A 24,753-nucleotide genomic window follows, 5' to 3' on the forward strand; every position below is an offset into this window, starting at 1 on the left:
AGGGGACACTTGGCAAGGGGACACAGGGCCAGGGGACACTAGGGGTGGGGCCACCTGGCCAGGGGACACCTTGTATGGGAACACAGGGCCAGGGGACACTTGGGGTGGGGACACTTGGTATGGGGACACCTGCCATGGGGTCCCTTGGCGTGGGGACACGTGGCGAGGGGACACCCGGGGTGGGGACACCTGGCACGGGGCCGTGGCTCGGGGACCCTGGCCGCCCCCCCCCCCGCCGGAGTGTCCCCGCCGGTGTCCCCGGGGGTGCGGGACGTTGCGGAGTCTCCGGGGCAGGATCGGGCCCCCGCTGCCCCACATGGGGACCCCCCCACGTGGCGGCACCACCCAAATCCCGCCCCCCTTCGGCCCGCCCCTCCCTTCTCATTGGTGGCGGCACGTCCCGCCCCTTCGCTGATTGGCTCCCGCCGCCAACTATGACTCCGGTGCTGGGGGGGGGCCAGGGATCGCGACCGGGAGTCGCGACAGATTTACCCCCCCAGACACCCCGTAAGTGCCGTCCCCGGGACTTCGCGGTAGTTGGAGGGTGAAAAGCGGGTCCGGGGGGCTCTGGGGGTTCCCGGGGGGGCTCCGGGAGGTGGCGGGGGGGCTCGGGGGGGTGGCGGGGGGCAGAGCCCGCCGGCGCTGCTGAGCGCCCCGCGGCTTCAGGCAGCACAGCAGGGGCTGGGGGGGGTCCCAGGTGTCCCCTGCCTGTCCCCCCCCTCTCCGCGATGGGCCCCCCGGAGCACACCAGGGACCTCGAGGGGATCTGCCCCCCCCCCTCCCCCCAGAGACCTGCCCCCCAAAGACCCAAGGGGACACCCTCAGAGACCCGAGGGGACCTGCTGCCCCGGGACTTGCCCCCCGGGACCCAAGGGGACACCCACCCCCACCAGGGACCTGCCTGCAGGCACCCCCCCCGCCCAAAGTCTCCCCGGACTTGCCCCCGGGGTCCACAGGGCCAGCCCGGGGGGGGCAGCAGGGCAGGGACGCTGCTCTGTCCCCCGCGGGACCCAGGGCAAAGGGACACCCCAAAGGGCAGGGACGCTGCCGGGGGGGGGGGGCAAGGGGGGGGCTACCGGCTGCTCTGCTCTCTGCGGTGGGTCCTGGGGCTGCCCCGGCCCCGGCGACAGTGACCGGTGGCACGTCCCCACCTCAGGCTTGCGAAAGGCGAGTCCAGCCCAGCTCAGCTTCCGGCTGAATCACCCAGAAAATCACCCTCCCTGGCCCCAAACTGGGTTGGGGGGACCCAAAAGGGGATGTTGGGGGGGACAACCCTCCTACATCCTGGCAGGGCAGGAGGCCAGCCCCATCCCCAAACCCCTCCAGACCCCCATGACACCCCTTTGAGTGGCTCGGAGGTGTCCAGCTGCCTCCCACTCATGTCATGAGTTGACAGGTCTCAGCCCTCAGAGGAGTAGGGGCTGTGGAGGGGTGTGCTGGGGGGCTCAGCCCCACCACGTGCCACTTTCCTCAGCAGAGTGAGGGGTGGCCGTGGGGCTCGGCCACCCCGAGGGTCCACGCTGGGCTCAGCCACCCACAGCACCCCGAGATCTTTCTCTTCCCGCTGCAGCCGCCGCTGCCATGTCGGCCGAAAACACCGTGTCGGTGGAGCACGGGCAGGAGATGAAGGTAGGGGTGCAAGGAGGGTTCGGGGGGGGGCTGTGGGCATCACTGGGGGGCCCCGGCTCACCGTTATCCCTCCCAGCAGAGCGTGGTGAGCCGGGTGGCCGGCCTGGCCCTGGTGAGCTGTGCCTGCGGCGCCGTCTCCACGGCCTACGCCTCCACCAAGGAGAGCCACCCCTACGTCAAATCCGTCTGCGACGCCGCCGAAAAGGGGGTGAAGACGCTGACAGCGGCGGCGGTCAGCGGGGCCCAGCCCATCCTCACCAAGCTGGAGCCGCAGAGTGAGTGGGGCTGGGGGGGTTGGGGCAGCACCCCACGGGTTTTGGGGTGCCTAAAAACGGGCCCTAGCAGAGCTCTCGCAAGGCACCAGGATGGGAATCATCTGGGTTTGTGTCTCCAGTTTATATTGCCAACGCATATGGATGTAAAGGGCTGGAGGAGAAGCTGGGAGGGGGGCAGCACCCCCTGAATTTTGGGGTGCCAGAAAACTGGCCTTAGCAGAGCTCTTGCAAGGCAGCAGGATAACGAAAAGCTGTTTTCTCCTCTTTAGTTTAAACCACCACCAAATACAGCTGCAAAGGGCTGGAGAAGCTGGGGGGGGTCCAGCACGCCATGAGTTTTGGGGTACCCCCATCACTGTCCCTAGCAGAGCTCTCGCAAGGCAGAGGTATTAAACCCATCTCTTTTCACATCTCCAGTTTCCACCGCCAACGAATACGCCTGCAAAGGGCTGGATAAGCTGGAGGAGAAGCTGCCCATCCTGCAGCAGCCCCCGGAGAAGGTAACGTCTCCCCTGGGGGATACGGGGGGATCCACCACTGGGCGAAGCGCTGGGACAAAGTGTCCCCCTGCTGTCCCCTCCCAGGTGGTGGCAGGGACCAGGGAGCTGGTGTCGTCCACCGTGAGCGGCGCGGTGGGCCTGGCCCGCGGCGCGGTGCAGGGCGGCGTGGAGAGGACACGCTCGGCGCTGAGCACCGGCGTCAGCACCGTCATGGGCTCCCGTGTGGGCCAGCTGCTGGCCACGGGGGTGGACACGGTGCTGGGCAAATCAGAGGAGCTGGTGGAGCGATACCTGCCTGGGACGGACGAGGAGCTGGGTGAGTGCCGACTGCGCCGTGCCACAAACCATCTCCTAAATTTGGGGGTGGCCTCCCCAGACTGGGACTCCCACCCCATTGCTCAGCACCCGGTGCCCGGCTTAGCCACTCACGGTGGTGCCAGGGCAGCACCGAGCCCCACGCGGTGCCCGTGGCCACCGCGGCACCGCACAGGGGACGGTCCCCACCCGGTGGGAACCCGAAGCCGGGGGACGCGGTGTGGCGGTGGGTGAACTCTCACCTGGAAACCAGAAAGCAAATATAGCCCAGTGCCGCCCGCCGCGGGTATTTATAGCTCAGCACGGGATAGCGGTGGGCAGAGCTGGCCCCGTGTCACAGCAGAGGTGACCGGAGAGGCCACCTGGCTTTTTGGTGACACTGCCACATGACCTGGTGGCCGAACATCCCATGGGTGGGCACCCCTGTGTCCCTGTGATGGGGTGTGGAGCTCGACAGGGGGGAGCTCATCCAGCGCCGGTGGTGGGATGCTCAGTGCCTGGCACGGGATGGTCCAGCCACGCGGTTCTCACCCCCTGGCCCCGCAGCGGCGGAGGTGGCCACGTTGGAGCATCAGAGACGGCGGCAGAGCTGCTTCGTCCGTGTGGGCTCGCTCTCGGCCAAGCTGCGGCACCGAGCCCTGCGGCGCTCGCTGGGGGAGCTGCAGCGGGCACGGCACAGCGCCCAGCGGGTCCTGGCCCAGCTCCACCGCATCATCGAGCTGGTAAGGACGTGGTGGAGCCCGTGACAAGCTCCGTGCCAGCCCGGAGACCCTCCCCTCGTTGTGCTCCCACCTCGTCGTCCCTTTCCCCAGATCGAGCAGGGACGGCAGGGCATGGACGGGCCCCTCTATGGCGCCCGGCAGCATCTTCACCGTATGTGGCTGGAGTGGAGCCAGCAGGACACGGGGCCCATGGAGGACACTGAGGTAGGGGGTGGGGGCACCAGGGAGGACACTGAGGTACAGGGTCGGGGGGCTGTGCCCATGGAGGAGACCAAGATACAGGTTGGGGGACAGCGCTCGTGGAGAACAAGGTATGGGGTGGGGGTACCAGGAAGGACACTGAGGGATGGGGTGGGGGATCATGCCCATGGAGGAGACCAAGATACAGGTTCGTGGTCATGGAAGTCACCAAATTATGGGGTAAGGGTCCATGCCCATGGAGGACACCAAGGTATGGGGTGGGGGATCATGCCCATGGAGGACACCAAGATACAGGTTGGGGGATCATGCTTGTGGAGGTCACCAAATTATGGAGAGGGGGGCCCATGTCCATGGAGGACACTGAGGTCTGGGGTGGGGGATCATGCCTGTGAAGGACACCAAGGTGCAGGTTGGGGGACCATGCTCATGGAGGTCACCAAGGTACAGGGTGGGAGGCTGTGACCATGGATGGCACCGAGGTACGGGGTGGGGGACCATGCTTGGGGTCACTGAGGTCTGGGGTGGGGGATCATGCCCGTGGAGGACACCAAGGTATGGGGGGCCGGGCCGGGCCGCGCAGAGGGACCATCTCACCATCCCCTGGCTGTCTTGCAGGTAGAGGCGCGGACGCTGGCCATGCTGCGCGGGCTCCTGCGCCAGCTCCACGCCGCCTGCACCCGCCTGGCCGCTGCCGCCCGGGTTTTCCCCAGCAGCGTGCAGGAGACGGCGGGACACGTCCGGCACGGCGTGGAGGGCGTGCAGGCTTCCCTCTCCCACGCCCGCTCCTTCCACGACCTGTCGGGTTTGGTGCTGGCGCAGAGCCGGGAGACGGTGACGCGGGCGCAGTTGAGCATCGACGAGCTGCTGGAGTACGTGGGGCAGCACGCGCCCCTGCCCTGGCTGGTGGGACCCTTCGCCCCCCGCCCTGGTGGAGTATCCGGAGGATTTTCCCGTGGAAATGGCCAAGTGGGAGGGTTGTGTCACCGTGGGGGACACACACCGGGTGCCCACTGCCCCGCGGCTCTGCAGCCAGCGCTGAGCCACCAACATCATCGAATTGGGGGAGCACCCACCCCCCCCCCGCAGCAGTGAACCCCATCCCCGCTGGGGACGAGGTGACAATGACCCGGTGTGGGACCCCTGATGCCACAACCGGGGACTCGTTCGGGGAGGGAAGGGACGGTGGCACGTGGAGGACCTGTGCCAGTCCGGGGTTCCCTGCAGTGTCCCCAAGCCCGGGGAGTGTCAGGGTTTCTTGTCTTCAAAGCACTTTAAAGAGGAGGAAAACAACTTTTTAGGCCTTAAAATGACTCAGGGCCTGTAGCGGCGGCTGCGGCGGAGCCACCACGTCACACCGGGCTCTCCGCGGGGGTCGGCCTGGGTGGCAGAGCTGGGGGTGCAGCCCCACGGGGAGGATTTCACCAGTGGGGTGCTGGGATGGGGAGAGCGGGGCGGGTGCTGGGGGGGTGCCGGGGTGGGGGGGGCTGCCGGGGTGGCTGGACTGTGAACCGCGGCCGTGTGGCACCGAACTTTGTCCCGGTTATCACCACCGTGGGGCTGCGCCCGGGGTATCCCCGACATTGCGGGTGCAGCGTGGCCACGGCACCCAGCGGGGTGGCACCGGGTCCCCGGGACTGTCCGTGCTCCTGCTGCCAGCACCCACTGGGACCAGTTTGGATTCACTGGGCAAGTTGGGGCGGGGGAACACTGAGAGCCCCGTGCTGGGGGATCCCCCCGAGGGGAGGGTGGGTTTTGGGGGCGTCAGTGCCTGATCCGTTCTGGGGGGGGGGGGGTGAGGGTGTGGCCCGCGGGGGGGGTGTCGGTGTCGGGGGGGTCGGTGCAGCCCGGACCTGGGAATCGGGTCCCGGGGGGGGGCGGGCGGAGCGGGGGGGTGTCGGTGTAGCCCAGTACTGGGGGGGTCCCGTCCCGGAGCGGTCGGTCGGAGCAGCCCGGTCCCGGGGGGGTCCCGATCCCAGTCCCGGAGGGGGGGGGTCCCGGAGGGGGGTCCCGGTCCCGGGGGGGGGACAGTCGCCGCCGCCCCGGGCCGCGCCGCTCCCAGCAGGTCGGTGCTCCCAGACCGCCCCGGGCCGGCCCCGACGGGGCGGGTCCCGGTCACATGCGCTCGGGGCCGGGCTCCGGGGCTATAAAGGCCGGTGGGGAGAGAGCGGGGCGAGGCCAGAGCCCAGCGCAGCCTGCGGAGGTGAGCCCCGGTCCCGGTCCCGGTCCCGGTCCCGGTCCCGGTCCCGGTCCCGGTCCCGGTCCCGGTCCCGGTCCCGGTGGGGGCTGCCCCATCTTAGGGAGGGAGGTGGGTAACTTGGGGTTCCCCCATCCTGGGGGGTGAGTGGGGGGCGTTGGGGCGATCTGACGCTGCTCACGGTTGCCCCCCCAGCCCAACCATGGCCACCAGCGAGCCCGGGACGGCGCAGCCCAAGGCGGAGGAGCAGCAGGTCAGTGGGGGCAAGGAGGGGGTTGTGGTGGGGGTGTCCAGGGGGGTCCCTGCTTGGGGACAGCACTCTGGGTTATCCCACCCTTGGGTGGGCTTGGAGAGTCCTCAGAGTACCCCAAAGCCATCCTCGGATGAGTTGACCCCCATCCCCTATGAGATTTGGGGGTCCATCACCCCCCCCACACACACTCATGTGGGTCCCTTCGTGCCCCCAGAGCATCGGGACGCGGGTGGCCAGCCTGCCCCTGGTGAGCTCGGCCTACGACATGGTCTCCACGGCCTACGCCTCCACCAAGGAGAGCCACCCCTACGTCAAATCCGTCTGCGACGCCGCCGAAAAGGGGGTGAAGACGCTGACGGCAGCGGCGGTCAGCGGGGCCCAGCCCATCCTCACCAAGCTGGAGCCGCAGAGTGAGTGGGGCTGGGGGGGTTGGGGCAGCACCCCACGGGTTTTGGGGTGCCTAAAAACGGGCCCTAGCAGAGCTCTCGCAAGGCACCAGGATGGGAATCATCTGGGTTTGTGTCTCCAGTTTATATTGCCAACGCATATGGATGTAAAGGGCTGGAGGAGAAGCTGGGAGGGGGGGCAGCACCCCCTGAATTTTGGGGTGCCAGAAAACTGGCCTTAGCAGAGCTCTTGCAAGGCAGCAGGATAACGAAAAGCTGTTTTCTCCTCTTTAGTTTAAACCACCACCAAATACAGCTGCAAAGGGCTGGAGAAGCTGGAGGAGAAGCTGGGGGGGGTCCAGCACGCCATGAGTTTTGGGGTACCCCCATCACTGTCCCTAGCAGAGCTCTCGCAAGGCAGAGGTATTAAACCCATCTCTTTTCACATCTCCAGTTTCCACCGCCAACGAATACGCCTGCAAAGGGCTGGATAAGCTGGAGGAGAAGCTGCCCATCCTGCAGCAGCCCCCGGAGAAGGTAACGGGGTGGGGTGAGGTGGGCAAACACACTCGAGGTCCCCTCCAGCACCACTTAACAGATTTTTTTATTTCCCCCCCCCCCCCCCCCCAGCTCATCTCAGACACCAAGCAGCTGGTGACCTCCACGGTGACGGGGGCCAAGGATGTCCTGACCAGCACCATGGCCGGGGCCAAGGATGCGGTGACCAGCCGGGTGACGGGTATGATGGACATGACCAAAGGGGCCGTGCAGGGCAGCGTGGAGCTGACCAAGTCGGCGGTGAGCAGCGGCGTCAGCACCGTCATGGGCTCAACCGTGGGCCAGATGGTGGTGAGCGGGATGGGCTCCGTGCTGGAGAAGTCGGAGGAGCTGGTGGACCATTACCTGCCCATGACAGATGAGGAGCTGGGTAAGGAGCTGACCACAACCCCCTGGAGATGTGTCGTGGGCTGGGGGGTCCCCTTGGAGAGGGGTGGGTAGAGCCTGGGCAGGGCGGTGCTGGCTCTACATGGGGTTGGTGGTGGTGGGGCCACCTCAGCAGGTCCTCTCCCACAGCCAAGCTGGCCACGGCCGTGGAGGGCTTCGAAACGGAGCAGCAGAAGCAGCAGCAGAGCTACTTCGTGCGCCTGGGCTCCCTCTCGACCAAGCTGCGGCACCGAGCCCTCCAGCACTCGCTGGGCAAGCTGCAGAGCGCCCGCCGCAGCAGCCAGGACGTGCTGGCCCAGCTCCAGCGCACCCTCGACCTGGTAGGACCCATCCCCGTGTCCCCCCACACCCCCCCCGGGGCTGCAGCAGAGCACCCACTTCCCAATCCATGTTGGGGGAGGTTTTGATATGATCCCAAGAGCGAGATTAAGACACAAACGAGGTCAAAGGCCGTACACCCAAACCAGTTTTTATTATTAAAAGAGTGGTAGCGATAGGATGGAAGGGAAGGAAAAGACAGAAGTCAAGCATCCAGAGTAGAGTTGCAAGAGTAGTCACCCCCACGGATCCAGCAGCGTCCCGTTGGTCCTCAGTCTCCAGTTCTTCGGCGGTGGGTGCACACACAGCAAAGTTTACTGTCACCTTTTAAGTTCACCTTATCAGCTGATTAGCATGCTAGACGAGGAGGGGCAGGTATTCCACAAACTTATTTCCATGAGAGATGAGGAAAAAGGTGGAGCATGAGCTCTGCATATGCACTGAGGGGAAATGGGGTGCACCACCCCTTAAGGGTCCAGCTGAGTCAGTGGTCGTACTCACCCTGCCCACCTCTTGGTTTTTTTCCTCTGTTCCCACAGGTTTTTGCTGACTTCATGCTTCTTGAGGGTGCAGTCTTGCATCTTGAGGATGCAATCATCCGGGTTGTGGGGCAGAAACGCTCACCTCAGTTCATTAGCAATGCACGCCTGGGGTCTGGCCTACACAATAGAGGCACAAAGTGTCGGGTTTACCCGATGGAGCCAGCGATAAACATTTGGTTTCACTCAGTTCATGTCTCTCCCCTTTGAGGCTTATCTAAGGAGTTTGACAATGCAGCTGCAAGGGAGTGGGGGGTGTGGCCTTTGATACACTCCCGCTTCCTTGGGGGGCATTCCTCAGACTAACCCAAAGGCCACAGCTCGTCCTTGAGGTTTGCACACACACACGAGCAAGCTTTGAGACAATCACTTGCCGTTTCAGTCTCTCACACGCACCCCGGGCTCTGCCTCTCCTCCCAGGTGGAGCAGCTCAAGCAGGGCATGGACCAGAAGCTGCAGGGAGGGCAGGAGAAGCTGCAGCAGATGTGGCTGGAGTGGAGCAAGAAGCAACCAGGCGGTGGGAAGGACATGGTGCCACCGGAGGTAGGTGACGGGCGGGGGGTCGCTGGGGTCACCCGCTGTGTCCCCCACCTCTCACCACCCCCTTGTCCCCCCGACAGCCGGTGGAGTCGGGCACGCTGGCCCTGCTGCAGGGCTTGACACAGCAGCTCCAGAGCTCCTGCCAGCCCTTGGTGTCCAGCCTCCAGGGCCTCCCCGCCAGCATCCAGGACAAGGCTGGGCAGGTCCGGCACAACGTGGAGGAGCTACGGGCAGCCCTCGCCTCCGCCGCCTCCCTCCAGGACGTGACGGGCAGCGTGCTGGCCCAAGCCCGGGCCCATGCCGCCAAAGCTCGCCAGCTGATGGACGAGCTGGTGGAGCACGTGGCCCACAACACCCCCCTGACCTGGCTGGTGGGACCCTTTGCCCCCTCAGGCCAGCACCTGGTGGACCTGGAGACGAAGTAGCATCCTCTGGGGTGGGGTGATGTTGGTTCCCCCCCTCCCCAAGCATCACTAGGAGCATCTACTAACCCCTGCCTGGCCTACCTTGCCTGTAACCTTAGTGCCTGCCTGTACAGGGGATCCTTCCTGCCTGCCCCATGTGCAGCTCTGTCCCTTGTCACCTGTGCCAGGGATGGGCAGTTACGTGCCTTGGTTCCCCCAAGTGCCTACTGGGGTCACCTCCAGCCCCCAGCTGGATCCCCTGTGCCCCCTCATCCTCGGTGCCTTCAAGCCCCTGGTCTTGTAGCATCAGGGACGGTGCATGAAGCAATAAACTCTGGTTAGTTTTGCACTGGACTGAACTTTCTTTGTGGGGGGAGGTGGTTTCAGGGTCCTCCTGGCTCCATCCACCCCAGGCTGTGATGTGTGTGACCTCGCTGGGGCTTCTACTGGAGTCACAGGAGGGACAGTCTGGTGCTGAGGCTCCAGGACACCAGCTTCTCTCTCCAACACCTGAGCAGAGCCCATGGCTGAGGTGGGGGGGGCTCTGGAGGAACAGCCTTCCCCCCCTCTATGACCTGGGGACCCGTATGTCCTGGGCCCCCCATCCCACAGCCCTGTGAGACCCCCCAGTGAGACTCAGATGCTGGTGTGGCTGCAGGCCGCGCTGTGGCAGGCAGCACGGTGAGCCCAGCGTGGCGTGGCCAAGCTCCACGGTGCCTTCAGCCAGGCTGGGTCCCTGCGGGACTTGCTGGGGATCATGGTGGCCCAAGAACAGGGGTTGGTGGCCCAGGCATGTGAAGTGCTGGTGGTATTCCTGCTCCAGCACCCGACAGCGCCGTGGCTGGAGGATGCTCCTGAGGCTCCCAGTGTACACACACCCCCCCTCCCGCTGCACCCCCAAAATTAGGGGTGCCCCAAATTCAACCAGCCATGGCCAACCCCCGGGGCCGTGCGAGGGTCCAGAAGGCTGCTGCGTTCTCAGTGGCACCAACATGATTCTGCTCACGTTCACATCCGTGTCTTGGTGTTTTTCCTTCCCCCACTGCGGTGCTGCCATCTGCAACCATGGGGGCTGCAAGAGCCAAAGGCCATGGGGGAGTTTGGGGAGGGGGGCACAGACCTTATATCCACCTTTAAATCCCCCTGACAAGGGCGATGGATCACACAAGCCCCTTGCTGGGGCAGTGCAGGGCTTAACCAGCCCCTCCAGGGGCACAGTGACACATCCCCGTGTCCCCAACCACCTTCCCCCCACATCGGGGTCTGCGTTGCCCCCACGTCTCCCCAGCTTGAGGAAGGTGCTGAGCCCCCAGCCCTGCACCCGGCAGCAGCACCCGTCTCCCCCCATCTCTCTCCCCCTGCCTCCCGCTTCCCGGCAGTTGGGCAAGAGGCACACGGGGCTTTTTTTTTTGGGTTTTATTTGGGTTTTGTTTATGGAGGGCTGGAGCATGAAATCAGTCCTGGAAAAAAACAAAAACCAAACAAAAAAAAAAAAACAACAAAACTGTCCCCAGGGCAGAGTTACGGCAACAGCAGCCTCCAAGCGGGGTCGGGGCATCCTCCCGCCGCCACGGCACAAACACGACTCGAGGACGCAGCGTCTGGTTGAGCTGGGAACATCTTTATTTTACACGTACAAAAGCTTCGGATCTTTGCAAAAGAGCAGACAAACAGCCAAAGATGCTGCCCAGCACAAGGCAGGATGCTGCCACGGTTCAGTCCCTCCCTGGGTGAGTTAGGAGAGAACACACAATTTTTATTCTGTTTTTAACCCAAAAGCTGGTGCCCAGCCCCGTTGCTGCCCCTGGAACAGAGGGACTCGGCTCCAGCAGCCGCCTCTGGCTGGAGAGAAGATGATGGTGGGGAAAGGGGGCAGCAGGGAGAAACCCCCGTGACCGAGGCAGAGCCCTGGTTCGCCCTGTCCCGCTCCCCTTGCCAGGGCCACCCATGGGTGCCTGGTCCTGGCTCGTAGGGTGGGGCAGGGCCCGAGGGAAGGAAGGGACCCATGGGGGCGTTTTCCAGTGCTGGGGGGACGCTCCTGCCCTCCCCTGATCCCAGCAATTCCTCAAGAAACAGACACTAGGGCTCCTTGTGTTTTTCATTAAAAAACCCTTTATATTCATTTCATGTCGGTTGAAATCACAAGAAATTAGGTAGGAGGGCAAAAAAAAACAAAAAACAAAACAAAAAAAAAAAAAAGAAAAAAAAAAAAGAGGGGGGGGAGGGGGGAACAAATACAGACAACCAGCACAGCCCCCGCCGCGGTCGGTGCTTTCGCGGGGCCGGGGGCACAGGACAAGACCTAGGACATCAGCTACTGCGTGACTTAGTGAAGTAACTCAAGCAGGGGACGAGGCAGAGGCCGGTCTCTCCCTTCGCAGCCCCTCCACCTCCTCCTGCTCCAGGCGGGAGCCGCGTCCTCAGCTCTCCTCCGCGTCATCCACAGCCTCTGACTCCCCGCGAGCCCTCTCCCGCTCCGGCCCGGCTCGCTCGGCCTTGGGATAGTCCTGCACGCTGCTGGGGAGAGCAGAGGCGCCTCAGCAGGCGTTTCCCCTCCTCTCTGCCTTCCCCTGCCCGCGGCTGCCCCTCTCCCGCACCCCACGCTCCTTCCCGAGCTGGGAAAAGCCCGACACAACCCTGAAATCATCCACGTGCATCAGATCGAGGGGAGCTCCCGCACTCCCAGCTCAGCCCCCCACACACTCACTTGTTGTGGGGCTCCTCGGCGGATGCCTCTGGCTCCCCAGCTCCTGACCCTTGGCTTTTGTCCTTCTCCTCTGTGCCCTCTGTTTTTTGGGACAGGGATTCACCATTCACAGGACCCGACAAGTCTAAAGGGAAGAGAAAGGCTCAGACACTCAGGTCGCCGTGCTTGGACCTCATCCATCCCCACCCACGAGGGGCTGGGCCCGCTACGGACCCACAGCCACACGTTGTCCCCATCCTGCCAAGGGCCACCCAGCCAAGAGCGAGGGGACCCCAGCCTGACCCCGACAGCTAAGAGAAGGGCCCCCAAAACCCCCCCAAAGACCCCATCGCCAAGCCCAGAGACGCGTCAGAGTGGATTTTCCCCATCAGCTCCTCGGGGAAGGCTCTTGCAGCATCACCAGGACGTCCCCAGACAGGGACCCGGTTACCAGGGTGGAAGATCCCAGTCACCAGCCGCCTGCGCAAGAGCCGGTGCCAGCATCCAAGGGCGTCTCCTCATTCCTCCATCTCCCCGGTGCCTCAAACCAGCGTTCAAGCTGGCAGCGAGGAGCCATCCTGGCCCAAAAATCAGCCCAGAGGCACCCAAAGCCAGGGCGTGGGCGTGGAGCTTTGCCCTCTGCTCTCACTGCTGCGAGTGTTCGATACTCGGTCCTTTCCCACTCTTGGCACCCCAACAAACAAGGGACTGGAGGTGCCACGCGCAGCTGCTGATCCCCCTTCCCCACCACCGAGGCCAAGAGTCGCCCCTGCTCGTGTCCCCGGTCCCCAGCAGGACGGGACGTGCCCTAGGAAGGGCCCCGGGATCGCAATGTGCCCAGACAGAGCAGGGAACCACCCCGAGGCGTGCAGGGAGCGTTACCAGCATTCGTCTCCTCTTCCCCCTTCTCGTTCCGTGTCTCCCCTCCCGACAGCTTCTCCTGGCCCTTCTCCGCCTCCCCCTTGTCCTTCTCAGGCCCGGCTTTGTTGGCTTTCTGGATCGCCTCCATCTTTGGTCCCAGGACACGTGACTTCAACCGGGTGTAGACTTCGGCAGCTTTCTCCATCACGTCCTTGTTTGCTTTATAACGACGGATCTGCCCCAGAAAGAGGGAGGAGGGGACACCCTTAGAGCTGGGATGGCCCAAACAGGCCCCTCGCTCCCTCCGGGGAGGGACTCAGCCCCCTGCCCTACCTTCTTCAGCGTAGCCACCACGTCGGTGTGCTTCTGGAGGATGTGAGAGGTGACCTGGAGCGTGCCCAGCTCCTCTAGTGCATTCAGACACCGCTTGATGTCCTGCAAGGATGGCACCAAGCTCAGAAGCTGCCTGGAAGTCTCCCTAGGGGCAGCGCTGCGTGGAGCACGGTCCCCTAATGCCACCCAACACCCACAAAGGCAAGAGGAGGCTCAGCCAGGTACCAGGGCTGGGTAAGGCTCACGCCGTGGCCAAGGACAGGACGAGCAGGGAGCTCCCAGGCCAGGCCAACGCTCTGGGGCACTCACCGGGTTATCCACCTTCAGGGCAAACTTGATCTCGCTGTGAAGTTTCTGCAGTTTCTCTTCGACTGTGGGCTCTGGGGCAGCAAGAGAGACAGGCCGAGGCATGAGGCCACAGGAGGAGAGCACGGCACTGCCCGGAGCCCAGGACCTCTCCCCCAGCAAGGGTTTGGTTTCCTCCTGCATCTCCAAGGTCAAACACAGCCCCTGGGGCCTCTCTGAAGAGGATGGGCTGGGGTGTGCCAAGGGAGGGGATGTATAAAGGGAAGCTCACTGTCTCTGCACACTCTGTGAATACTTTCCAGTGTGATGCTGGGACCACAGCAGTGCTGGGAAGGGCCCCAGCACAACCACACCGATCCCTGTGGGGAAGATCTCTTCCCTGGGATAGGGGACCCAACCCTGGATCCCTTCTCTCCCTCTCCTCCCCTCTGCGATGGCAAGCAACAGCTCTCTCACCCTTTTTCTTCTCCATCCTCCTTTCAGGGATCAGGTCAGATTTCTTGCGGCCTCGTTCCACTTTCAAAGGTCTGTGGGAGGAAAAGGAAAGAGGCGAGATCGTTCCGCTGAAACCCCCTGCTCGCCGCTGGGCTAACAAGAAGGATGATGGCACATGTTGGTGCATCCCCCCAGCCTGCCCCATGGTGCCAGCCAGGCAGCAGAGCCCTGCCACGCTCCTCCCGTGCTTTTACACCCATCTCCCAGCTCGCAGGCAGACAGGAGCCCTGAGACAGCAGCTCCCCCATGCCCTGGCTTCCTGGGATTGCAGAAAGGCAAAGCCCCAAAGCGACATCCCAAAGATCTTCCCCTGCGAGACAGAAAACACCAGGGAAGCTCAGGCTGGTGCCCCCCAACACCTCCTCCAGCCCCTTCAGTTCTAGGAGACAGGAGGGGAGAGCCCGGCCCCTCCACGGGAGCCCCATCCCCATGCCGGGGTGTCAGCCGGGGAGGGCCTGTCCCCACAAGGAGAAAGCGCCAAGGCGGGGAGGGGAGCTGCTGACTTGTTCCGTGGTTTCTCCTCTGCTCGGCCCCTCTTCTCCTTCTGATTTGGTTTCCTTGACAACTCCGAGGGCTGCTTCTTCGCAGGCTTCTTTACCTTGGAGAGAACAATGCAGGCGTGAGCGGCAGAGCCCTCCCCGCTGCGGGAGGGAGACAGTGCCACGGCCACAGCTGGGCACGATCACACAATCACAGAATCACAGAATCATCTCGGCTGGAAAAGACCCTGAAGCTCCTCCAGTCCAACCATGAACCTCACACTGACCGTTCCCAACTCCACCAGATCCCTCAGCGCTGGGTCAACCCGACTCTTCAACCCCTCCAGGGATGGGGACTCCCTCCCTGCCCTGGGCAGCCCATTCCAACGCCCAACAACCCCTTCTGCAAAGAAATCCTTCCTAAGAGCCAGTCTGACCCTGCCCTGGCGCAGCTTGAGGCCATTCCCTCTTGTCCTGGCGCTGGTTCCTTGGCTCAAGAGACTCATCCCCCCTCTCTGCACCCTCCTTTCAGGGAGTTGGAGAGGGCCATTGAGGTCTCCCCTCAGCCTCCTCTTCTCCAGACTAAACCCCCCAGTTCCCTCAGCCGCTCCCCATCAGACCCGTGCTCCAGATCCTTCACGATCCAGCAACGCGAGCGGCCAGCACCCATCACACCGCTGCTGTGAGATGCTTTGGGTGCAGGGGCATCCCCCAGGCGGGATAATAAAGAGTGGGGTTGCAGCACAGCAGTGTGCTGCTCCAAAAGTAAATATCCTGGTACCTCACATGGCCGCCCCCAGCCTGCAGTGCCCAACTGGCAGACCCACGTGTCCTTCCAGAGCTCAGGATCTTTGTGCTGCTTTCCCAGCTCGGCCTCCACAGGGAGGAACTCGCCAGGCTAAGAGGGAGACCTGGCCTCTGACCACTGTTTCCCAGAGCCCTCTGCAACCCTTCCCTGTGCCTCAGCTGAATCTGGCTGATGCTCTGCCAGGCTCTGGGGAGGGCAGCGGGGCCAATCTGATAACTGTGGTGGGAAGGAAAACATCACGGAGATGCCAGACCCACAGCTGGACAGGGCGTCCCGGGCCAGGGGCAGAGCTCCCATTTGCAAGGCATGGATGTGCCAATGGACACAACCCTTCCCAGCACTGCGTGGGCAACCCCAGGATAACGCAGGATCGAGACAGGTCCCTGCCACTCCTGGAGGTTCCTGCCGGCCTGGCAGGGAGATGACGGGCTGTTGTCCACTCCCAGCTCCCCACGGCTCTGCACTCACCTCTTTCTCCAGCTCCAGTTCAGAATCCGAGGAGGACGGGGCCTTGGCCCGGCCTTTCCGCCCCTTTTTGGCCACTTCATCCTCTGCACTGCTGTCCGAGTCCGAGTGCACCTCCTCGCCCTTCTCTGCTTTCTCCTTCCTCTTCTCTTTCTCCTCCTTCTCCTGCTCCCGGAGCCGACGGATCTCTTCCTCCTGCTCCCTCTTCCTCTTCTCCTCCAGCTCCCGCCGTCGTTCTTCATCTCGCCTCTTCCACTCGCTGATGCGGTCCACGTCGCTATCGCTGTCACTGCATAGGACAGAGACGCTCGGACCCACCCCCGGGGCCGAGGGCAGGCGGACAACCCACCCCGAGGGTGACAATGTCCCAGCTGACCTCACCTGTCGCTGCTGGAGCTGGTCGGGACACGCTCGGGCTTCGGTTTCCTGCCACGGGGCTTGGGAGGGGGTTTCTCAGCTGCAAGACAACGGGGGGATGTTGAGCAGGAGCCCTGGTTGTCCCTCTGTTAAAACAGCCCCAAAGGAGGGAGGGCAGAGGGCTGTTCAGATATGGGCTGGAAAGTGTCCACAGCAGAAGGAGACCCCAGAAGCCCCCAACCTCACACCCTCTCCAGTCCCCCGAGGAAGCCAGCGGTGGCCCAGCAGTTGTGGAAGAAGCTTCCTCGGTGTTACCTGGCTTCCTGCCCCGGGGAGCCTTCTTCACAGACACATCCGAGTCTGAATCCGAGTTGGAGTCCGACTTGGTCATGTCCACAGTCGCATTTCCCATTTCCGAATCTGAATCCACTTTGGAGTCTGAGTCAGAGCCGGACTCCACTTTCTGCAGGCACAGAGTGGGGTTGGACAGAGGGGTGGCAGCAGCTCAGCAGCGTACCCCAAACCACAGCAGCACGGGGCCCGGCCGGGCCACTGAGGCCTCAGGAGGTTCCTCCTAGAGCTGAACCTACATGCAGCCCCTGGCAGAGCCCTGCCACCCCCCAGCCTCCCTCCAGGCAGCACAGACGCCACACTCCTCTCCAGCCTGCAGCACCGCAGAGTAGGGGTCTTTTACCTTCTTCTTCCTCCCCACTGCCAGCATCCTCCGGGGAGCCCTGGCCACTGGCTTCTTCTCAGGAGTGAAGTCCTGGAAGAAAACACAGAGAGGAAGAGATGGGGAACCATCTCACAAGGGTTTCAGAAGCCAGTCAGGTTCCCTCAAGCCATTATCCCCCCAGACAGCGATGCTCTTCCTCCAGCCCTTTCCCCACTGCCCTGCCAGCCTCCATGCAAGCGTATCCCAAACCCTCTCACCTGGTCACTGTTTTTTTCCGACTCAGAAGACGTTTCCGAGTTCTCCTCTTCTGTCAGTGAGGGGCTGCCCTGATCCAGGTCACTGGAGGATTTCCGAGGCCGTTTTGCCACCGGCATCTGATATACGAGAAGTGACAACATGAGAGAAGCCCACTCCCCCTCCACCCGCTTGCCGGGAAGGGGCTTTGCCCAACTCTTCCCAACTGGCCCTGCAAGTGCAGCCATGTGTACTCGGAAGAACCGTGCAGCTCCTGGGCTGAAAACCACAGAATCATCTAGGTTGGAAAAGACCTTGAAGATCATCCAGTCCAACCATTAACCTAACATTGACACTTCCCTACTACACCATATCCCTAGGCGCTCTGTCAACACACCAGGACTTGGCCATCCCACCATCTCAAGGACAACGTGAGACAGCTGCGAGACCCCCAAACACGCGCTGAACCCCATTTCCCACCGGAGAGTCCAGAGTCAGTTGGTTTCTTCACCATTTCCAGCGGCAGTGGGTTTGGCGTGCTGCATGCTGGACAAAACCTGCAGCCCAGTGGTGGACCCAACAACCGTACCAGTGTCCTCCTGACCAGGACACCCTCCCGTCCCCGCCGCGGGGAACCACCTCAGCCCACACTCACTTTCATAGCCAGCGCTTTTCTCTTGAGCCCGCTGTGGTCGCTGCCTCGATCCGAGTCCTCATCGCTTTCCATTTTCTCCGTGGCGACTGCAGCCATGACAGCCTCTTCCTCATCGTCACCTGCATCGCTTCCCCCCATCGGGTCGTTCTCGGGAACATCGCTGTCCGAGGAGCTCGCAGGCTAAAGACAGCGGGGACAAGAGTTGTGTTATCGCCCCGAGGGGCCTGCAGCGCATCGTGGGGAAGAGGAGAAGGGGCACAAAAGGGTGACGAGCAATGGACGGCAGCGCTGAGCAGAGAGGTGCACGTGCAGAGGAGCGCGGGGCAGCCTCCCCTCCCGGCACAGAACCCTTCGGCGTGGCTCCGGACAACATGACCAGCCCTTCACCAACAACGCTCAGTCAACCCCCTTCTAATTCCCCTGTACCCCCTTCCCAAGGCCCCTCACGCACCACCCCGAGACCACCAGCAACACCTTCCCTCTGGATCCCCCAGCTCAGCTTCCACCCGCTGCTGCCGCCTCGCTCCCCTCTCCCCCTGATCCTCACCCTCTGCCAAAGGCCCCTGGAGCAGCCTAGACCTGAGAGCCCCTCCTGAGTGAGCAGACCCCAGCCCTAACGGCGCCAGACAAGCGGGGCTGGGTGGCTCAGTTCAGCCTCTCCTCCGGCATCAGGGAGCACCCGTTCTCCTCCGGTGGGTTGGCCACCAGCCCTCGACTTGGGTCGGGCCTCTTCCTTCTCAGATGGCTTCGCCCCACAGCACATCGCATGCCTTCCCCAGTGGAAAGGTCCACGTGAGGAGTCCGGTGTGGCGGCCACCGCTCTTCCCGGCTGGGATCTGCTGTGTCCTGTTCCCTCACTCCCACGTAGGGAAGGTCTCCTGGCTTCTCACCAGCCCATCATGAGGTTCCTCACACAAGGACATCGCACCCAAGGGGTTTCCTAGAGCTGGGATTCTTCCAATGCTGGAGCCTTCCTGCTGGAAAGCCTCTCCTTGTCCTTGACTGGTCCTGGCACCTCACTCCATTTAGGTCTCAAAACCTAAAGAGACCTCTACTTCAGTCTCTTCTTCTGCTCCTCCAGGCATTTTGGCCACAAGACGCAGTTGGCGTTGGTGAACCCTCAGCCTTGCCGGGGCCACTGGCATCACCTCGGTCCTTCAATCACCGTAAGCCCCTCACCAACAGGTTTCTTACCCCTGCTGGGAGTTCGCGGTGGGGTCCCTGGACAAAGTGGGTGCTGCCTCCCTCACCATCACCAACCTCCCACCCAACAAGCTGAAGTTGTTCTCCAGGTTTGCCAACATCTCCGTGGTCTCACCTTACCCTACATCTGCCGTCTTGGGTCCAACCATCTCCCACAGCTACTCAAACTACATCCTCTCTCCTGCACTGGCAGCGGCAGAGCCCGGGGGGCTCATTCCCTGAGCCTGCCTACCTCCAGACCACCTTGTAGCTCACCTTAAAAACCTTCCTCTGCCTCTTCAGACCAACTGCCTATGAAGATGCTTTGGACGCCTTCTTTGAAGATCGCTATACAATAAATTGTATTACACAATTATGGTTATGAAATGCCCACGCAAGCAAGTGACAGCAAAGAGCCGTCTCCTGGCCAGCTCTGAAGCCCGCTGAAGGAGCAGCCCAGCAGCTTTCGGCTCAGGATCTCAGAATTGGATGAAGAGGGGGACTGCCCAACAGTCCACGCACAGGTCCGGGAGCCGGGGACGAGCAAGCCTCAAGTTCTCGCTCTGACAGTGAAATCCTCCGTGATTTTGGGCAAGCGGCACAAAGCACATCCCCGGTTCCACCTCAAAGATGGGGAAAAGGCATCTTCCTCCAGAGGAGGAAGAGGAGGAGGAGAGCTGACTCCCTCAGAAGGGAGCGGGCAGGGAAAGGAAGCTACTTCAACCCCGAGAAAGCTGATCAGCGAGCTGGAAGCGCGTAGTCACCGTAGCAATGAGAAGCAGAAAAAGGAGGAGAGCGACTCGGAGGAAAGGAGAGATGGAGGCGCCGGCAGCCCACGTCCTCGCTGCCCCCCCGCCACGCGAGGCCCCCACTCACCGGAGGGGCACTGTAACTGGCATGAGGGTTGTTCTGGATTTCCCACAATCCCTCGTTGAAGCCTTTTCTCTTGTTTGGTTTCCCATATTTGTCTTTATATTTTTCATAAGGGAAGAGATCTTTAGGGCCCAAGAAGGCGCTGGAGAGAAACAAAGCAGAGGTGAGCCCGGAGCAGAGGCAGCGGGGCAAAAGCCCAGAGAGGGGAGCGAGGCAGCGCTTACGTCTCGTGGGTGCCGAAGAAGAAGATGGGGTACTTGTTCGGTGGGGGTTTCACAGCGCCGTCCGCGATGTCATCGATCTGAAAGGAAACCCAAAGCAGGAGGTGGTCAGAGAGAGCGGCTTGAGCACGTCCTCTGCGAGACACGTCAGCCCCGGCTAGCAGCGTCGGCCTCCGGCACCCGCACCCGCTTGGAGGCAAGCACGGCAAGAAAGCACCCGGACGGGGACCTTGCTACGCACAAGAGTCCCGCTGCGGCGTCAGGGCCCGGCGGGATCTCTAGAAGAGTAACAGAAGGGATCCAGCACGGATGCTCTACGGCTAGAGCTCGGCGCAAGGTTGTCTCTCCACCGCCGGGCTCAACGCCCAGGGAAACGCGGGCCTTGTGCTACTCCCCAGAGATCCATCGCACAGGCCGCCTCGGGGGGGGGGGGATGCCCGAGGGAAGCCCCCTCCAGCCCAGGGTGGGGGGGCGATTGCTCCAACAGGGCGGCCTGAGGGTCCTTCCTGGCTGGAGACCGGCTGCAGGAAAAGCCCCGCTGCCAGCGGGACGCGTGGGCCACCCCGTCTTCTTCCCACGCGCCGGCTCCAGCGCCCGTCTGTCCGCTCCACGTGGTCTGGGCTGCGGGCAGAGCCGCAGGCGGGAGCCTCGGGGTGCGCAGGGGCTGCCCCGCGTGCTGGGGAGGTCTTCGGGGTACGGGGGGAGTCTTCCCCAAAAAAGCAAGCGAGCTAAAGCAGGAGGGGCTGCAGACGCCGGCAACGCGAGGGCTCTCCTGGAAGGACCGAGTCCTCTCGGCACCAGGTCAGCCGCGACAGCGCGGGGACGGCATCCTAGATCTCACGGCGTGGTGCGGCCAAGCAGCGTCGTCTCCGGCACCCTGAGCCTCCCCGGTACCTGCCGGCCCCAATCCCACACGGTTTCCACCTGCCAGTCTCTTCCCATCGGACACCTTCAGCAGATGAACCTGCCTCGCCCTCAGCTGCTGCCGGGGAGCACCGCAGACCCCCGGGGAGCACCGCAGATCCCCGCCGAGCCCCCGAGCCGCCTCGCACTCCCCCGGTGAGTGCGTCCTACACTGGCCCCCGCTCTGCCCGCTCCTCCAGGCACCACCATGGCACAACGCTGTCACCCGGCCGGCGGGACCAGTTGTCCCCCACCACGCACGCTCCGTCGTCCCATCCGCACCCCCCAAACTGCACCAGCACCTTCCGATCCTGCACCTCGCGAGCGCTCAGCAGCAGCAACCCCCCTCCCCATCACAGCCAGGCAGAGTCCCCAGCGTGTGTCCCCCCTGTCCCCAACAGGGGACAGAGCCCCAGAGCCCAGCTCTGTCCCCCGCAGTGGGTCTCTGGAAGGGCAGTTCTCTGCTGGGCAGTGGGAGGATGAGGATGGAGGGTGAAGGACAGGACTCCTCCAGGATGTTGGGGTGGGGGGGGGCTGACAGAGACACCCCCATGGGGCTGGGATGCTTGGAGCACTGAAGTCTTGGGGTGCAACAGGGGTGGCAGGGGTCACCCCAGCTGGAGAGAGGGTCCCCAGGCCAGGGGTCCTGGTGGGTGAAGCAGAGCTGAGGCCTCAAGCCGTTACCCCAAGGGGGTCTGGGTCTCCCCTGGATGCAGGTGAAAAGGGAGGGCTCAGGGTGCCATTGGGGCAGGAGGGGGGTCCTGGGTCCCCCTGCACAGCGTTGTCACATGCCCTCCTAGTGAGGGGTCCCCTAGGTCTCCCCCACCCCTTGCCAGGTATAGGCACCAGTGTAGGACCCCTCATTTCCCCCCCAGCGTGGGTGCCAGTATGGGACCCCCAGCCTGGTGATGGATCCCCTCCCAGTACAGGTGCCAGCACAGGACCCCAATTCCAGTCCCAGACTCTGATCCCAGTCTGGGTTTCTCCATCCTGGTACAGGTGCCAACATGACACCCCCCCTCCCAGGATCAAACCCCAGTTCCACTATGGGTGCTGGTGTGGGACCCCACATCCCAGTGTGGGACCCCATCCCAGTACTGGGCTCCCATTCTGGCATGGGTGCCCATACGGTATCTCTGTGCCAGTACTGAGCCCTCATCCCAGTACAGCTGCCAATATGGGGTCCCCCATTCCAGTACAGGACACCCCATTCCCATACTGGGTCCCCATGCCAGTATGGGTGCTAGAATGGGACCTCCCATCCTGGTATGAGACACCCTGTCCTGGTACTGGATCCCCATCCCAGTACAGCTGCCAGTATGACAGCTCTCATCCCAGTACAGCTGCCAGTAGGACACCTCCCATCCCAGTACAGGTGCTAGTATGACAGCTCCCATTCCAGTACAGCTGCCAGTATGACAGCTCCCATCCCAGTACAGCTGCCAGTATGACAGCTCCCATCCCAGTACAGCTGCCAGTATGACAGCTCCCATCCCAGTACAGCTGCCGGTATGACAGCTCCCATTCCAGTACAGGACATCCCAACCCAGTACAGGTGCTGGGATGGGACTCCCCATCCCGGTATGGATGTCGGTACGGGACTCCCCATCCCAGTACGGGTGCTGGTACAAGCCTCTCATGCCGGTACCGGGTGCCCATCCCAGGACAGATACCAACATGGGTCCCCCATCCCGGTATGGGACGCCCCATGCCAGCACCGGGTCCCCATCCCCTCCCCATATGGGATGCTCCATGCCGGTACCAGGTCCCCGTCCCGGAATGGGTGCCGTTATGGGATCTCCATCGCAGTACGGGTGCTGGCACAAGTCCCTCATGCCGCTACCGGGCCCCCATCCCGGGACAGGTGCCTGGTACCAGGTCCCCCATCCCGGGACAGGACACCGCATCCCGGTACAAACACCGTTCTGGCATCCCCATCCCGGTACGGGCCCCCCACCCCGCGACAGGAGCCGGTGCGTGTCCTCACGCCGGTACCGGCCCCCTCATCCCGGTACACGACCTCCATTCCGGTACAGGATCTCCGGCCTGGCCCGGCCCCCCCGCTCCGTCCCCCCCGCTTCCCCGCTGCGTCCCCCCGCCGGCGCGGTCCCGCGGTCTCACCCGGGCCGGCCAGTGCGGGTAGCCCTTCATCTTGGCGAAGACGAGGTCTCCGGGCTTGAAGCTGTGCGGCATGGCGGCCGCGGGGCGGGGCGGCGGCGGCGGAGGCCCAGGCCGCGGGCAGCACCGGGCAGCGGGGCGGGGACGGCCCGGCCCGCAGGATGTCCCGCCCCCGCCCGCAGCGCCAGCTCCCGTTGGCTCCCCGCCGCGTCGTTCCGCCGTCTCGTCCAATGGGAGAGAGGCGAGGGCAAGGCGGGATAACGGGATTGGGCCGCGCCGCCAGAGGCGCCGAGGAGGGGGAGAGCTGAGGGGCGTGGCCAGAGGGGGCGGGGGAGGGGGCGGGGCCGGGGGCCTGAGAGGGACAAGGGTGTGTTGGGGGACAGGGTGGGGGCCAGGGCTGGGCCAGCGGCTGTAGGGACAGGGAGGACACGCCGGACCCGGGGGACTTTGTGGGGGGGTGTTTCCCCCGAGGACACGCTCCCACCCTGCCCCATCCACCGCCACCCCCTCGGCCCCAGCCTGGGGACACAGCTCTGTCACCAGAACCCCGCAGGCGGGGGTCCTTCCCCTGGGGCCGAGGGGCCGTCCCGGTGGGACCAGCGCTCTGGGTTGGGGTGTCCCCGGGCCAAGGACAGGGCCACCAGCGGGAGCTGCCTGGGGGACAGCGTCAGACCTGCTTTACCTACCTCTGGTTTTAAAACTTAAACTCAGTCCAGCTAAGCTGGAGCAAAACAGCGTTAAGGAGTCTGCCCGGAAGAGTCTGCCTTGATTTTTAAACCTGGTTTTAACCCAATCTGGCTTCTCTGTGAGGTCATGGAAATGCAAACAGGTCCTGAAAGGAAGCGGCTGTGTGCGACTGGGTGGCAGCTGGAGCTCCCAGCGCCTGGCAGGAGCCAGGCAGGTACAAAACACAAACCACACTTGGGGGAGAAATTATTTACAGGGTGATCATGGCCCTGGGGGGAGGCGAGAGGGGATGAACTCAATCATCTTAAAGATCTTTTCCAATCTAAACGATTCTATGAACCATGGGCAGCATCTGGCGTGTCGCCTGCAGCATGACTGGGATGCGCACGACAAGGGGCAACTCCTCTGGGCTTTGCAGGAATTTGTGAAGTCAGGGGTGTCAGGGAGCGAGCAGGTCCTGGGGGGTCCGTGTTTCTCCATGTCACCCTGTGAGCGAGCGCTCGCTCCTGCCAGGCTGTGCCATGTCCCTGGCTGGGCCGTACACCAGGCTGCTGGCGGTGCAGAGCCTGCGGCGTGTGACTTGGTGCTGCGACAGCAAAAACATCCCTGTGTGGGTCTTGGCGGGAGCATGTGCTCTCCCTGGCACCTCCTGTGCCACAGCACGGGGGACCTGGCAGGCGGCGGGACTGTGACTCAGTGCACGTGTGCCCACCAGTGATGCAGACGAGGGTCTGGCCTTCATCCGTGTATTTCTGGCTCTCGGTGCCCAGATGTTGGTCCCCGTGGTGATGTCGGGCTGGTGGCTGAATTACAGAATCACAGAATCATCCAGGTTGGAAGGGGCCTTGAAGATCATCCAGTCCAACCGTTAACCCAGCACTGACAGATCCCAACTCCACCAGATCCCTCAGCGCTGGGTCAACCCGACTCTTCAACCCCTCCAGGGATGGGGACTCCCCCCCTGCCCTGGGCAGCCCATTCCAACGCCCAACAACCCCTTCTGCAAAGAAATCCTTCCTAAGAGCCAGTCTGACCCTGCCCTGGTGCAGCTTGAGGCCATTCCCTCTTGTCCTGGCGCTGGTTCCTTGGCTCAAGAGACTCATCCCCCCTCTCTGCACCCTCCTTTCAGGGAGTTGTAGAGGGCCATGAGGTCTCCCCTCAGCCTCCTCTTCTCCAGACTAAACCCCCCCAGT

At 63.3% G+C, this 24,753-nt stretch overlaps 2 protein-coding genes across 5 annotated transcripts; one reads left to right on the plus strand and one right to left on the minus strand.

Annotated features, from left to right (window-relative positions):
• The first annotated feature begins 433 nt into the window (after positions 1-433).
• Positions 434-9,570, plus strand: PLIN4 (perilipin 4). The gene is given in 18 exon segments (XM_074808736.1): positions 434-507; positions 1,571-1,629; positions 1,706-1,904; positions 2,322-2,720; positions 3,266-3,441; positions 3,532-3,645; positions 4,258-4,560; positions 4,562-4,670; positions 4,729-4,886; positions 5,235-5,387; positions 5,940-5,947; positions 6,032-6,089; positions 6,304-6,499; positions 6,930-7,012; positions 7,106-7,403; positions 7,550-7,740; positions 8,698-8,820; positions 8,898-9,570. Coding segments are annotated over 18 exon segments (3,045 nt in total). The 5' UTR covers position 434; the 3' UTR covers positions 9,243-9,570.
• Positions 9,571-10,821: 1,251 nt separating this feature from the next.
• Positions 10,822-23,016, minus strand: HDGFL2 (HDGF like 2). Of its 4 annotated transcripts, none has more exons than XM_074809003.1 (16): positions 22,877-23,016; positions 19,856-19,932; positions 19,635-19,773; positions 17,577-17,756; positions 16,945-17,061; positions 16,706-16,777; positions 16,327-16,474; positions 16,036-16,111; positions 15,658-15,943; positions 14,406-14,500; positions 13,864-13,934; positions 13,411-13,481; positions 13,102-13,203; positions 12,790-13,003; positions 11,929-12,052; positions 10,822-11,735 (listed from the first exon to the last, which is right to left on the minus strand). In XM_074809003.1, the coding sequence occupies exons 1-16, from the start codon at positions 22,946-22,948 to the stop codon at positions 11,642-11,644; spliced, it is 1,938 nt and encodes a 645-aa protein (XP_074665104.1). In that variant the 5' UTR covers positions 22,949-23,016; the 3' UTR covers positions 10,822-11,641. The 4 variants fall into 4 exon arrangements, with proteins under 4 accessions (XP_074665104.1, XP_074665103.1, XP_074665106.1 ...); XM_074809002.1 differs by having other exon boundaries at positions 10,822-11,738; XM_074809005.1 differs by lacking the exons at positions 19,635-19,773; positions 19,856-19,932 and having other exon boundaries at positions 22,877-23,005.
• Positions 23,017-24,753: the final 1,737 nt, after the last annotated feature.

Source organism: Strix aluco, chromosome 29 (genome assembly GCF_031877795.1).
Source record: "Strix aluco isolate bStrAlu1 chromosome 29, bStrAlu1.hap1, whole genome shotgun sequence".
Lineage (NCBI taxonomy): Eukaryota > Metazoa > Chordata > Aves > Strigiformes > Strigidae > Strix > Strix aluco.

Excerpts from the sequence above, each read along its gene's own strand:
- HDGFL2 (XM_074809002.1), bottom strand. The coding sequence starts at position 22,948 with ATGCCGCACAGCTTCAAGCCCGGAGACCTCGTCTTCGCCAAGATGAAG. Across the intron at positions 13,482-13,863 it reads GAGGATGGAGAAGAAAAAGG|AGCCCACAGTCGAAGAGAAA; the intron begins GTGAGAGAGCTG and ends TTGCTGCCCCAG. Across the intron at positions 11,739-11,928 it reads GCCGAGGAGCCCCACAACAA|CAGCGTGCAGGACTATCCCA; the intron begins GTGAGTGTGTGG and ends TGCTCTCCCCAG.